The sequence below is a fragment of the Chrysochloris asiatica genome, unplaced genomic scaffold, assembly GCF_000296735.1.
Source record: "Chrysochloris asiatica unplaced genomic scaffold, ChrAsi1.0 scaffold00066, whole genome shotgun sequence".
Lineage (NCBI taxonomy): Eukaryota > Metazoa > Chordata > Mammalia > Afrosoricida > Chrysochloridae > Chrysochloris > Chrysochloris asiatica.
Window position 1 is genome coordinate 10,693,661 of NW_006408584.1, and position 16,214 is coordinate 10,709,874.

The following is a 16,214-nucleotide window of genomic DNA, read 5'->3' on the forward strand; positions in this document are numbered from 1 at the left end:
CAGTTCTTTATTTTATAAACACCAAAAAAATTACCTGTATAATTTTAAAAATTAAATTACTCAATGACTTTTTCGTTTAAAGAATTACGAAAATGTAGTTCATGACGAAACTATCTGCTGTGGTTGAGGAACTTAAGATGTTTTGTGGAAAACAAAAATTGGTAGACTAAGTTAAGAAGGACCTATATTTTGTGCTTACTAAAATAAAGACAGGAATTTCTGATTTCTACTTGATTATTAAAGATCTGGAGTCCTGGTGTGGCACCACAGGATAAGAACTCAACCTAAAGGTCAGTTTGAACTGCAAGTTCAGCAGTTCAAACTCACCAGTTGCTCCTCAGAAACCCTATACAGGATCACTATGAGTCAGAACCAGCTTGACAGCACTTAATAACAACAGCAACATTAAAGAACTTGGAAGTTGCCACTTCTGTTCTCACAACAAGAAAAAGACTGAATAAAGTGAAAATCATCAGCTCTTCTTACATCCATTAAAGAACTGAGGTCCCAGTGTAAACCACTGCTTTGAGAACTAGAGACTGAGAAATTATAAGAAGCACAGCTTACCAGGAATAGAAGGCACTTGAGCCTGGAAATGGAAGGAATACTTATATGGTATTTGATGAATTGCAAGAGGCTGTGTGTAGACATTGTGGCATAGTGATTAAAGTGCTCGGTTGTTGTTGTTATTGTTGTTAAGTGCCATCAAGTCGGTTCTGACCCATAGTGACCCTGTACAAAGTTTCCAAGGCTATAAATCTTTACAGGAGCAGAAAGCCTCATCTTTCTCCAGCAGAGAAGTGCTCGGTTACTAACCAAAAAGTCTGCAGTTTGAATCCACCAGCTGCTCTATAGGTGAAACATATCACCAGTTGCCTCCACTAAGGATTGACATCCTTGGAAACCCCATGGGGCAATGCTACTCTGTCTTATATGGTCACTGTAAGTTAGAATCAGCACCACAACAGTGGGTTAAAAAAAAAATTTTTTTTTAAATTTTTATTATGAATTGAAAGAAGGTTTATGAACAAGATCATCAGCTTTATAGTCAACAAATCATACACTTTGTTTCATCTCAACGATTGCAATCCCCTCCATGTAACTACAGTTATCTGCTTCCTCCCTGTGGTTCCTGTTTGCATTCCACCCACCTTCCTATCCTTTCTCAACTTCATCCTTAAGGAAATGTTGCCCTTTTGATTTTGAATGATTGAGCATTCCATGGTGAGCATACCTTGCTAGTACTGTTGCTACTCCTCCCAACCCCCCCCAACCCCATACACCTATCTACTCTACTTGGCTGAAAATTTGGTCATGAGGGTGAATTCCTTTCCAGACCTGAAGGGTAATCAAGGGCTATAGTCTCAGGTTACTCCAGTCTCTCTTTCTGACCAGTAAACCCAGTTTTTTTGTTTGTTTTTTTCTAATAATTTTGAGTTTCATTCCACATTTTCTTTCACTCTACCTTGTTGTTGTTGTTGTTATGTGCCGTGGAGTCGGTTCCGACTCATAGCGACCCTGCACAGGGTTTCTGAGGCTGTTAATCTTTACGGGAGCAGAACGCCTCATCTTTCTCCCGCAGAGCAGCTGGTAGTTTCGAACTGCTGACCTTGCAGTTCGTAGCCCGATTCGTAACCACTACGCTACCAGAGCTCCTTACCTAGGACCCTCTAATGTGATCCCTTTCAGAGCAGTTGGTAGTGTTAGCAGGACACCATCTAGTTCTTCTGGACTCAGAATCAGGGAGACTGATGTACACATGTTCTGTTAGTCCATTGGACTAATTGATTACAAGTCTCTTCAATTCTTATCACTCTTCTTTCTTCTGTATATGGAGGGACCAATAGCTGCACCTTAGATGGCTACTCATGAGCTTTTAAGATCCCAGATGCTAGCTCATCCAAGCAGGATTTAGAACATTGTCTTTGTGGACTATGGTATGCCAATGAATCATGGTGTCCCCTAAGACTATGGCCCTGAGCTCCAGGCCCATAAACGCATTCCTTTAAGATGTTGGATAATATCTAGGAAGTTTTCATCATTTTGCCCGCTGTATGTTCCACTATGGAGTCCTGGTGTGGCACTGTGGGTTAATGCACTGGACTGAAAGGTCAGTTGAACTGCAAGGTTGCAGTTCAAGCTCACCAGCTGCTCCTCGGAAACCCTATACAGGGTCACCATGGGTCAGAACCAACTTGATGGCACTTAACAACAACAGCAATAGTACTCCACCATATTCATGGTTATGTTTGCCGTAAAGATAAATCTGTTGTTGTTGTTAAGTACCGTGGAGTCAGTTCCGACTCATAGTGACCCTACACAGGGTTTCTGAGGCTGTAAATCTTTACAGGAGCAGAAAGCCTCATCTTTCTCCTGCAGAATGGCTGGTAGTTTCGAACTGCCGACCTTGAGGTTAGCAGCCCTATTTGTAACCACTATGCTATCAGAGCTCCTTAAAGATAAATACTCATTTATAAATATCCCTCTTTCAAACTCTTATCTATTTGTTGGATATACAATAAATATATACATATCCCAACAGTGGTTTTTTTTTGTTGTTGTTGTTTTGTTTTTTTTGTATGTGGACTGCTTGAGGAGGCTGGTGATAAATTGGGTTAAGCATTGAACTGCTAAGTACAAAGTCAGTGTTCAAACCCACTAGATGCTTCACAGGAGAAAGATGAGGCTGTATCTCTGATAAATATTTACAGAAACCATAAGGAGCAATTCTACTGTGTCCTTGGATTTTTGTAAAGAGTTGCTATGAATTGGAATTGACTCAACGCAGACAGTGGGTGGTTGTGGGGCTAACTTGAGAAGTAAAAACCCCTGGAGACCTAGTCTTAGGGGCTGGCCTCGCATACTTTCATGAACTACCTTCAAGACTCCCATCAGGTTCTTAGATGTAGATCAGAGAAAATTCTTTGATGCTTCCTGCAAGGGGAGAAGAAAAGTAACCATTTTGAAATACACCCAGAGCATCATATCAGTGACAAAGATCTCCCTCAAGGGAAACTACTTAAGTAGTGTCTGACCTACAGGAAGGGCAGTGAGACAGATCAATCCCCTTTGGCTTTTCTGTTTCATAAAAGTGAGAGAAAAAAAGACTAAAAAGCTCTTCTGAAAGCCAAAACCTATATAGACTAAAAACATTAAGACTTAATCATAAAAGTATAGAGCACTTCCCCTCCATAATACTTTCCCACCCCATCAATAGGGCTCCAGCGTAACAACAATGGATTATAAGTGAGCAATCTGCAAAACACAGTCTCTGTACTGAGAGTCTAGCAAAACCGGAAGATAACAGAGGAGACAAAAATAGACACTGGAGAGAATTTTAGCCTCTGACAATTGTAGATATAGCTAACATGAAGTACAGCCTAACTCTTTATCACCAATATCACATGCAAGTAAACTTCTGATGAATTAAAAAACAGTTGCAGCAGTATATAAACAAAGAATGATCATTAGTCAACCTGGATTCAGAAGAGGATGTAGAATGAGGGATATAGGCGTATCAGATGGATCTTGGCTGAAAGCAGAGAATACAAGAAGGCTGTTTACCTGTGTTTTATTGACTTTGAAAATGCATTTGACTATGAGGATCACACCAAATTATATATAACTTTGCAAAGAATGGAGATTTCAGAACACTTACTTGTCTCATGCAGAAACTGTGCTTAGAAAAAGAGGCAGTTGTTGAACAGAACAAGGGTCGTATATGGTTTAGTCAAGAAAGATGTGCATCAGAATTGCATCCTTTCACCATACGTATTTAATCTATATGCTGAGCAAATAACCAAAGAAGCTGGATTATTTGAAGGAAAAAAAAAAAAAAAGCAACAAGATTGGAAAGACTCATTAACAACCTGATATGAAGATGACATACACCTTGTTTGCTGGAAGTGCAGAGGACTTGAGGCACTTACTGATGAAGATCAGATAATGCAGACTTTAACATGGATTACACCTCAACATAAGGAAAATAAAAATCCTCAATTTAACCAATGAGCAACATCACATACAATGGAGTAAAGATTATTAAGGATTTATTTTACTTGGACATATTGCATTGGACAAATCTGTTAAAAAAGATCTCTTTAAAGTGTGAAAAAAAGCGAAGATGGCACTTTGAGGATTAAGGTGTGCCTGACAAAGTCATGGTATTTTTAATCATCTCATATGCATATAAAAGTTAGACAATTAATAAGGAAGACCTGAGAAGAATCGACGCATTTGAATTATGGTGTTGATGAAGAATATTGAAATTACTATGGAGTGCTAGAAAAACAAACAAATCTGTCTTGGAAGAAATGCAGCCAGAATGGTTCTTAGAAGTGAGGACTACTTACCTCAGTTCCTATTAGCCAATATTTGGACATGTGTCTGGAGAAGAACATCATGGTTGAATAAGTAGAGGGGCAAAGGAAAAGAGAAAGATTCTCAATGAGATGAATTGACAGTGATCACAACAATGGGCTGCCACATAGTAATTGTGAGGACGACACAGGACTGGGCAGTGTCTAGTTCTGTTGTATACAGGGTTGCTATGAGTCCGAACCGACTTGATGGCATGATGTAGGATAAACACTGGACTGCCAACTGCAAGGTTGGCAGTTTAAACCCACCAGCTGCTCTTCAGAAACCCTATACAGAATCAAAGAACTGACTTGATGGCACTTAACTATCCAGCTTTCAAGAACAAAAAATTAGAAGACATAACAAAAAGAAGTTTGATGAGACAAAGCTAACCAGACACACACGGCAGAGATTTTGGAATCATCAGACAATCTAAAGTAACTATTACCAGAGAATTTAAAATAACTATGAAAGATGAGGCTTTCTACTCCCGTAAAGATTTACACCCTCGGAAACCCTGTACAGGGTCGCTATGGGTTGAAACCGACTCGACGGCACTTAACAACAACAACAATGATTACTATACTAAGGACTCTAATGGAAAAAGTAGACAACATGCCAGAGCAGATGGGAAATTAAGTAGAGAAAAGAAAATCCTAAGAATCAAAGGAAATGTTAGTAATAAAAACACTAACAGAAATGAAATGAGGAGTTCCTTTGATGGGCATGAAATCCCATCAGACAGATGGAATCAGACAGAATATCAGCTTATGATATAGTAGCTTGTCGGTCATTATCTTCATCAAGCACAACTTTTGGAACTTTAAAAAAAATACCCCTTGTCTCAATTAAAAATATCTCAAAAAGTTTTGTTTGAAGTTTTTGAAATAAAGTTAAATTCTAAACATAAAAAAAATAAAAGATATATCATAGATGCTGTTAGCTACACAGCAAGGAAGAAGTGATGGGGATGTAGAGGACAACCTGAGAGCTAATTGAGGTCAAAATCAAATGTATTCATAGGATGAAAACTCTTTTATATGTAGCTTATATAAAAGTTTTCTTCTTATGGAAGCTTTGAATTAAATAAATCATCAGCTTTATCTTGTTCTCTTCCTTTTTCCTACAATAGGAAAGCCCAGGGCCAAATATGTTGTCCACATGTTGTAACTATTTGGATATTAATTGTATATGTGTGTAGCCTCATTCCTTGTTTCATTGATGTCCATTGTATGTATCTTTGTAAGCCACAATATTGGTGTGTATGTACATGCATTGTTGTTTTGTGCCACCTAGTCAATTTTGACCCACAGCAACCCAATAGGGACCCCTTAGGATTAAAGAAATTGTCCTGTAAACTTTCCTAAATTGTGATCTTTATGAAAGCAGAATGCCTTGGTGGGTTTGAACAGCCTACTGTTTGGTTAACTATCAAGGTCCTAACCACTGATGCACCAGGACTTTATATTACGTACATACATACATACAACTGATGTAGTAGGCAGTATTCTAAAATAACTCCCAAGATCTCCACCCCTTGGTGTACACTATACTATTCTCCTAGGTATGCAGTCAAACATCCTACGTGCTACTTTGAAGGGATTTTCCAGATGTAATTAGAGTCCCAAACTGGTGCTTCTAAGAAAAGGAGATTATCCTGAGTGGACCTAACCTAGTCAGGTGAGCTCTTAAAAGGGATTGAAACCTTGATGAAAGATTTAGAAATGAAAGGGATTTGACACAAGGGAAATTCACCATTTCCGGCTTTGAAACTGGAAGGGGCCACATGCCAAGGAATGCAAGTGGCCTGGCCTCTGGGGGCTGAAAATAGCCTCTGGCTGATAGACTAAAGGAGACTCCAGTCCTACAACTGTAGGAACTGAATTCTGTCACCACTTGAGCATGGAAGAGCATCCAGATGAGAACACAGTTTAGCTCATGCCTTAATTTTGGCCATTGTAACACCCTGCGTGAAGAAACCAGCTGCATCATCTCCGAACTTCTGACCTTGAGAACTCTGAGCTAATAAAGGGGCATTGTTTCAAGCCTCTAAATTTGTGCTAATTTGTAATGGCATTAGAAAGCTAAAACAATGGAATACTTTATTTCAGAAAATTGCAATTATTATTTGTTAAATATTTATTGATGTTAAATCCACATTACACCAGCACAACAATCCAAAGAAGTATGACAGTACTTTTTTTTTTTTTTTATATAAATACAACATAAAAGGTGGCAAAGTAACACTAGTTAATCCCCAACCCAGCAAATTAGCAAATCACATACAGAAAAATTTGGCAAGTAAGTTATGACATAAGTCATAATTCTACAAAATAGGTCCAAGAGAGACTGTATGGTATCTTAAATTCCATATTAACATTGCATTTAACTGTGGTCAAAGAAACTTGTACCACGTTGCATGAAACATCTGCCACCCAGTGCTCAAGCCCATTAATCATTTAGAACTTGGTTGGTTGGTGTTCTTACAAAGAAGTCAAAAGCTGTACACGTGAAGCAGTAACATGAAATATAAAGGGTGGTACACAGATATCAAATTATTTTAAAAAACAAACCACTACATATTGAATTGAGTAACTGAGCTAAGAGAGTTCAACATTTTTAGTATAAATAATGAAAGCTATATGAGTTTGCCTAAGAAATACAGTGTTCTCTTTTCATAACAAAGTACCATTAAAGCCTCATGTTTTATAATATTAGGCCCAATTATTTTTTTATTCTTTTCAAGATTTATTTAAGGCTCCGACTTAAAACGATCAAGTCTGGTCAGAATCAACTCAATCTAGCTAATGCAGAATCATCTGCAATTAAAAAGCAGTCTTGGCTGAGATGCCATTACAAACTGCTCAGAACCGAGCACTTTTCTTACAGCAAGGTTTCATGGCAACAGGGACATGAACTAATATTTTCCATTCACCATATCTTGATGCCATTGGGGGGAAAATACATTATGGCACAAACCTGGTTTTCTCTCTCTTTAAGTCTCCATTTCGCTCAAGCAGACTAGGTCCTCATTTATGCCAATCTTGGCATTCTCAATCCATTATCAACTTACTCTACACATCTATAATCTTCAACTACTACATAAACCTCAGACACACTGAAATCTCCATAGCACATATGCTCCAAATTTCCAGCTGACCACAGATTCCTTGATAGTGAATGGCAGTGTTTTTTCATCTCTGTTTCAGATTGATATTGAAGAAAACCAAAGAAAAGCTTGGCCTTTGTCACAATTCCTGTCCTTTCTATGTTGATCTGAATGGATACAATAAAGTTTTCCTTATTCCATTCCCTGTTCTCCTTCCAAGCCCTTGTTTCCTCCAAATTGTATATACCTTGGTCATCTGGGTGGTTTGGATACCTTTCGTGGAATGGACTGTCATATACTTCTACTTTATTCAGAATGCTTTATATTACTTATACTTAAATTAGCCTTTTAATAAGGTTTGTAAATAAGCTTCCTACCAAGGTAGCATGAAAAGAAAATTCTATGCATAGAGAAAAAAAAAAAGTTAAGAACATAGTATTAACCTTGTTAGAAAACTCTTGGTATTAAGAAAATTTAAGGCAGCTACTTCCTTCCTTAATGATTCCATAGAAAAGAACTTGCAAAGACAAGGCATTTCCTTGGGTTTCTTTGTCCTTTTTCACCCTTACATATTGCACTTGGTTCACTGTAGTTGTCTGGATTCACTGTCATGTTAGAATCACTTTAGCATTATTTGTGGTACAATTGCCTCAGGTGAAGCATTTCACTCTCTCATGCTACATAGCACCTAGAGCTTGTGTTTCAAGGCACTAATTGCTAATATATAGTGTGGCTGCCTTTGCACAATTGATTTCCTTTAGCATTTTGGCATTTCAAACCACTTTAATTATAGCAATTCCCAAAGTTTTTCATTGGAAGATGAACGTGCATTTTGTGTACATTTCTATTAGCATCACCTACTTAGAAGTCTACGTTTGGTATATCAAGTAAGAAAAATATTATTTTGGTGATTTTTAATTTTATTTTGTTACTTCTTTTAGTCAAAGGTATGTTTCTGCCTTTTACAGTATGTGACAAAGAACTATGTTGGTCAAGGCAAAGGCTATTTGAGTGTCTCAGCTGTAACAAGGATGTCAGATTACAGGTCCTCACTCTCCACCAAGCCACTATTCAATGTCAGCTGCGATGGGTTGGCATCGGGCTGGAACGCTGCTTTGATGTCTAGTCCCTGGTCAGAAAGTGCTGCATAACGACTGGCGGAGGGCCGGACTTTTTTTGGCTTGGTGCTCTGTGGCTGCTGATGCCATTGGGCTACAAAGAAAAAGAGCAAATTAAGGTCTTTAACCAAGATACCACTGGAAAGTCTTTCTATGTTGCAAGTCAATACAGAATGTCTTTCGATACATTGTTGTCAGCTGCTGTAGAGTCCCCTCCCACTCATGGCAATCCCATGTGTGTACAGTAGGACTGCTCCATAGGCTTGTCCAGCCTGTGACCTTTAGGAAGCTGATCGTCAGGCCTGTCTTCCCAATGCCTCTGGGTGGCTTTGAACTGCCAACTTTTCAGACTCCTTTTGATATATACCAGGCACATATTCTTTGTGAAAAACTGAACGAATACATTCATGGATGTTGTTGTTGTTAAGTGCTGTTGAGTCGGTTCTGACCCATAGCAACCCTGTATAGGGTTTCCGAGGAGCAGCTGGTAGGCTTGAACTACCGACTTTGAAGTTCAAATGGCTTTGCAGTCTGGAGCATTAACCCACAGCACCACACCAGGACTCCATGGTAAGAACCCTGAAATTTAGAGATACTTTTGCATTTTACTTTCATGCTTCAGATTTACTGTCTGACTTGCTGTTAAGTGCTGTTGAGTTGGGTTTGACCTTGTATAGGATTTCCAAGGAGCAGCTGGTGAGTTTAAACTGCCAACCTTGTGGTTCAAACGACCTTGCAGTCCAGTGCTTACCCTACAGCACTACATCAGGACTCCTACTGTCTGACTATTGTTGTTGTTGTTAAGTACCGTGAGTCGGTTCTGACTCAGTGATCCTGTGCAGTGTTTCCGAGGCCGTAAATCTTTATGGGAGCAGAAAACCGCATCTTTCTCCTGCAGAACAGCTGGTAGTTTCGAACTGCTGACCTTGAGGTTAGCAGTCCAATTCGTAAGCACTAGGCTACCAGAGCTCCTAAGAATCATGAAATTATAACAGCTAGATAATAAAGACAATGCATAATTTGTCCTTATTTTTAAATACAGGAAGCTTGTGAAACAGTCATCAAGCTTCCTAATTCTCACCCTTTTCCTTATACCACTAAAATCTTAAATCTTATTTCTTTCTAAGGCTCAAAATCGAATTATGGTAGTTAGGTACTTCAGATGACCATTTTAACAGTAACCAATGTAAGGAATTCAAGGAGTTCTGGGAGCGTAGTGGCTACGAATCGGACTGTGAACCACAAGGTCAGCAGTTCGAAACTACCAGCTGTTCCGCGGGAGAAAGATGAGGCTTTCTGCTCCTGTAAAGATTTACAGCCTCGGAAGCCCTATGCAGGGTCTCTATGAGTCACAACTGACTCCACGGCACATAACAACAACAATGTAAAGGAATCAGGGAGTAAGGAAGGCTGAAGTTATTCATTTCTTGAAGAACCTCACAAAGTTATTTCTTACTCAAGAAGAGGTAAAATTTGTAACTAGCTCTTATGTTTTCTAGTTTTTGGTTTTTAATTTTAATGTCCGTGACTCACAAAGGGCTATAGTACTAGTTTATAAATTCAGTAAGAACAGTTTTCTTAACGTTTAGGATGCATGTACACAAATATACATAGACAAACACACATCTATCACAGATATACTGATGACAAAGGCACTAAGCCATAAAAGTACGCATTCCAGCATCACAGCACACGTTTTGAGTGCATTAGGACACTGTGAAAGGATTATAATATACAAAGAAAGGTTAAAAGGCAGTCACTGGCAGAACACAGTTGTAAGAAAATGTGAAGAACATGTGGTTATGCCTTTGCCTACAGTTAACACCTAAGGATGCTTGAGTAAGGAAGCCACCACGGACTAGCCAATGTAAGAGAAGTCAACATGCATATTTGGCTAATAATCCAAAGTTCCTGAGTGATAGATACTTGGGTATTTGTTCTCCTGGTGTGGTTCACTATTAGTGTTGAGAAACTATAAATAGAAAGAGAGAGAGCCATGTGAAACTTTTAGCAAATAAAACACCACGATGATTTATGATTCTGTAGGAGTAACATGATTTACTGGCCAGATGTCCAATTTTTGACAATTCAGTGACTATGTGCAGGGAGATGAGGTGAAGTGGCACTCACTGTAAACATCCAGTCTGGCAGTACAGGACACAATCCCGGCTTCATTCTTGGCTGACACAGTATACCACCCAGCGTCTTCTTTTGTGGCTCCCTGAATGAGCAGGCAGATGTAACCATGATTATCCTGATGCATGCTGGAGAAAAGGAGAAAGTCATTAGGATTCTAAATTTTTAAAAAGCAGCTTTGGACATGAAGCATCATTTTTAATTAGATCATTAGAAACAGAATTGTGCAAGTAGCAGATAATAGGTTCATACTTATTCTAGAGAGTCTGCTAGCCCCATTAATGTTAATGGGAGAGAAGAACAGATGTCAAGAGGTTGAATAAATCTGCGCACTTAATTTCTAGTCAAGGAAAACCGCCAAATAGTTTTTTGCTGTCATCAAGGAAAAAACGAATCACTATTTCTTTAGAATCAAAGATACAAAGAGAAATGTTACAACTAAACAAAACAAAAAACACCATTAGATTAAGTCAGAATGCGCTTCCCAAAGCTTGTGCATTTTAGTAAATCATAAATTAGGGTAAAGAATACTCTTTGGTTTTGATATCAATATCATGACTTTTGTACACTCACAGATTTACATGCTACGCACAACGTAGCTTTTTGATTTATCATTAGGGGTTAGGTAGGTAGTTTGATTTATCACTAGGGGTTAGGTCGTTTGGTTTATCATTGGGGGTTAGTTGAAAGCATTGTATAGTCTCACCTCACTCTGTCAGTGCTGTGAGTGAGTGACTCGTTTTCTTTCTTCCAGAATATCTGAGGCGGTGGCATTCCTGAAACACGGCATTCCAGTCGCACTGGGTACCCGTCAGCAACTCCTGTGTTTTGCAGCTTCTCAATGAACACAGGGGGTTTGTGTGCTTCTTTAGCTAAGGGAACATGAAATGAGTTATCTATCAGTGGTATACAAAAGGAACAACATAAAGCTTTTCACAATTGTAGAAATGCCCTGTGAATACAGCTTTTACACTTTATAATATTATTTTTCCCTTTAGGTAGTGAGATGATAGTCCTTCTCTCCAATTATTCTTTTACCAAGCAAAGGTTCTTATCTTTCATTCCACTCATTTATTCCCTTCATTGAGGTCTAATAGGCCCACACAGCCCACTGACCATCTGCTCCACAAAATGCCCATCTGACAGGCTGCGTGATACTCCTCAGTCTTTACAATCTTCTCTGATGGCTTCATCGCTAATTGCATTACTGTGCACTCAGTCTTTACCAACCACTGCCACCTAGTGCTGCTGCAGAGGACAAGGATTTCTAGGAATCTGATCTCACTTAGGCTCCCTCACTGATAGCTACAAAGTCTGCTCTGATAACTCTGGAGGTCTCTAACTCCTGGATTAAGGCTTTAAAGGACACAGGATTTAAAAGTAAAAGTAAAAGGGAGGCATTTGAATCTAAAGGTGACAGCTTCAAAAGCTACCTCTAAAGCTAGGCATGCACATCCTGTATTGTAATTTGCATTCTACCTCATATGCATGTGAAAGCTGGACAGTGAATAAGGAAGACAGTAGAAGAATTGATGCTTTTGAGTTATGGTGTTGGAGGAAAATATTGAAAGTGCCATGGGCTGCCCATAGAACCAACTGATCCGTGTTCGAAGAAGAAGTGCAGCCAGAGAGCTCCTTGGAGGCCAGGATTGCCAAACTTGTCTCTCATACTTCGGACATATTGTCAAGAGGGACCAGTCGCTGGAGAAGGATGTCATGGTAAGGTGGAGGGTCAGAGAAAAAGAGGAAGACTCCCAGAGAGATGGACTGGCAAAGTGGCAGCATCAATGGACTCAAGCATGGCAACAATTGTGAGGTTGGCCCAGGATCGGGCAGTGTTTTGTTCTGCTTTGCATGGGGTCGCTATGAGTCGGTGCTGACTCAATGGTACCTAACAACAGCAAAAACAACATAAAAAAAAAAAAAATTAAAAAAAAAGGAGTCCCGGTGTGGCACTGTGGATTAATGTGCTGGACTGCAAAGTTGCTCTGAACCGCAGGGTCGGCTGTTCCAACTTACCAGCTGTTCCTCAGAAACCTTATACAGGGTCGCTCTGGGTCAGAACTGACTCAAAGGCACTTAACAACAACATACAAAAAAAGATGTAGGAAGCCCTACATTGGAACATCACTTGTCAGGTAGAAATATTTTATAGAAAGAACGGGATTTAATTATTTTCTTCTAAGTTACCAACAACGAGCTCTGACTGAGAGCATAGTGGTTACGAGTCAGGCTGCTAACTTCAAGGTCAGCAGTTTGAAATTACAGTCAGTCCACAGGAGAAAAATGAGGCTTTCTCCTCCTGTAAAGATTATAGTCTCAGAAATGCTATGGTGGGCCGCTATGAGTCAGAACCAACTCCTCAGCACATAACCACCACTACCCACCAGGCTACCAACAATGAGTCTGAGGAAATATGTCTTCTTCCACCATTAATCTCTCATCAAGAGTGGCAAATATATCAAAGTGAAGCAGGGGACAGCCAGGTAAAGAGGATAACAATGTTACCCAAACTGACTAAGCCCTTATATTATGAAGAGGGTTTTATTTTTATTGGATTTCATGTTGTTCTCTGATCTAAGCCATTTTAGGGAAAGTGGAACAATGCTCACTTAGTATTCTTTCTGGGTCCCAGTTTTTTAAAACAAAAAACATAAAATGCACAGAACAAGCCTTGGTATCATAGGAATAACATCCACCATTTTGAAGCACTGCTATGCAAGTTACTGGTTGTGCAGAACTTCATATACATCTTCTGATTTAACTCTTATAAAACTCTTGTGAGGTATTATCCCCAATTTACATGTGGGGAAGTTGAGATGCAGAGAGGCTGTCTATTTGCTGAAAATCACATATGGAATAAAGTAAATGAGAGTTGGAATCTGGAACTGAGAACTGACGCCAAAGACTTCACTTCCAGTTACTGTTGAACTCTCAACTCCCAGTCCTAAAGGACAGGTATCATCAAGGCACATTTAGCAGGAGAAAAATGAACACGTTTCAGTTTGAGGAGAAATTGTTATAGGAATGAATAAAATTTAACCACGTATGGTAAAAGAGTATTTTACAAATATTTTCAAAGCATGGCTAGCATGTAATATATTACAGTCCATATATTCACCACCTTTTTGTCTGAAAACCATCTTGATGCTATTACGAGAATCATCAGGATTTGAGAGAGGATCTCTAGGCTTTATTGTCACCACTCCTCTATTTCTTGGAAGAGCACACTTGGAAGTGTGTGTGTGTTGGTGTACAGGATTTCCAAGGAGCAGCTGGTAGGACTGAACCTCTAACTTTGTAGTTAGCAGTCACGTACTTATTATCCTATACCACCACACCTGTTGTATGTTCAAATTCTTAAGTATTACGTTTGGTTCTTGGAGCCCATACTATTGTTGCTCTTTCCCTGTGTAAAGTTAGGAAGTCATCACACACGATAAATCGAAGACCCCAGGAAAGCTATTAATGTTCTTTTCTCTCTTGGTCATGGCTAGTTTATAAAAAGAAAGAGTAATAGTGGTTACACTGAAGTAAGGGAAATGAATGATTTTGACTTGCTAAAGCCTTATATTGCTGTTGGGGTGCTGTTAGGTGCCATCAAGATGATACCAGCTCACAGTGATCCCATGTGACAGAGTAGAATTGTCTCTAGGGTCTTCTAGGTTGTAATCTTTACGGGTCTTGGTGTGGCACTGTAGAATAAACACTGGATCACAGGCCGCTTGAACCACCATGTCAGCAGTTCAAACTCACCAGTCGGTCCTTGGAAGCTCTACACAGGGTTATTATGAGTCAGAATTGACTCAATGGCACGTAACAACAACAACAATAATCTTTACGAGAGCAGTTGGCCATGTCTTCCTCTCATGGAGTCACAACGTGGGCTTGACCTTCCAATTAGAAGCTGAGCATCTAAGCATTGCAGCCATATAACATGTCCTCTTTGGTCATTTTGATGATACAATCTAGTTTTTCCAGAAATCTGGTTTCTCAAATTGTTGAACAATACAGTGTTACTTTGCATTTCTAAATCTGATGTTTACTCTTAGACAGAGAAAGGATTTCCAGAGAAGCCTACCAGCAACCACAAGCTCCAGGCTGAACGAGTTCTCTCCTGCTCGATTGGTGGCTATGCAGGTGTAGATGCCGGCATCTCGTGATGTGACTGGCTCTATGATCAAAGAGTGCACCCCATTCTCACGTACAAGCATCTTGTGAGCACTGTCCGGGCGTATGGGCTTTCCATCTAGCTGCCAGCTTAGATCTGGGGTTGGTAACCCACTGACCTAAATCAGAAAAGAAATGTTTAAATTTCTTTACTATTAACACAGAGTGAAACCTTTAATAGCTAAAAGACCAGCAGTAAGTCCTCCTTTGGTAACACAGGAGATGGCTTTTAGTATTACCTCATGTTACTCTTTTGCTTAAAACCTTTCACTGGCTTCCTAACGACTTAACTTAACTTAAACATTTCTTACAAAGCAATCTAGAGATAAGTGAAATGGAGACTAAAATAAAATTCTGTCATCATTTTATTTCACCCAAGACTGTAAAGATTACTGGATGATGTCAGTACACAGCACTGAGTGATTTGAAAAAAAGCTGTCCAACCATAACAACATACTCAGTTGGCATTTATATATTATAAAGCTTCTCAACAAGAAGTTGCAATAGTTATTGGTTAATGCATCCATCAGCACATAGGGCTATTATCATTTTATAACCCTTGAAACTGAGTAACACATGCAATGTGAAATTATCCAGAAAGCCATCTCAAGAAATTAGCATCACAATGGAAACATCATAAAATCTAGAGACCATGACAGTTGTGTTGACCAGAGATCAGATAAAAGCACATTTAATTGCTAATAACACGTTGTGCTGTGAGGGGTAGGGATGGTTACCATCTGTCAGCTCTTTATGGTTTTGCCTTGGATTCTAAATGGGAGAAAGAACCATTAAGGAACTGTTTTTTACTCCACCTCCAACCTTACTCATGGGAAACTGCATATAGAAAGATGTCAGTTAGATTGTGAAACAATTCTTCTTTTGAAGAATTAGCCATGCTACAATCATTCCGAGGCTCACAAATTTCATTCCCTTTGTGTGATGTTCATTTATACTACCTACAACATGCCTCCCCCATACATGCAAAGGATTTAAAGGAAAAAGAAATACATCAAGTGAATTTGTAACTACTTAAAAAGATGAAGAGACTAACAGGAAAAATACAAAACAATAACAGCAGTCCGACTGACTATCACAAGAACAAGTTGCTCACCCAGGAGATATCAAGGCAAGTGGTCAGGTCCCCTCAGGGCAAACTCCCTTCCAAAACTAAGATCAATGGGAATACATGAGCAGACATGTGCTCTGACTTGTGACCATGCTGGTCCCCAATAAAGGGAAGTGAGGGGAAAACAGCAATGAAACTGTGAACTAAGTCTTACCATATTCAATAGACTCCTCTGAACCTGGGTGGAGATCTG

General features: G+C 39.3%; 1 protein-coding gene across 1 annotated transcript in view; it reads right to left on the bottom strand.

Moving 5' to 3' along the window:
* Positions 1 to 8,507: 8,507 nt before the first annotated feature.
* Positions 8,508 to 16,214, bottom strand: part of PALLD (palladin, cytoskeletal associated protein) — a 646,823-nt gene continuing 639,116 nt past the window's right edge. Inside the window, exons 17-20 of the mRNA XM_006864536.1 lie at positions 14,804 to 15,011; positions 11,429 to 11,594; positions 10,717 to 10,850; positions 8,508 to 8,680 (exon numbers count right to left, since the gene is read on the bottom strand). Coding sequence (XP_006864598.1) covers positions 8,508 to 8,680; positions 10,717 to 10,850; positions 11,429 to 11,594; positions 14,804 to 15,011 — 681 coding nt within the window. The remainder of the gene's footprint in view (positions 8,681 to 10,716; positions 10,851 to 11,428; positions 11,595 to 14,803; positions 15,012 to 16,214) is intronic.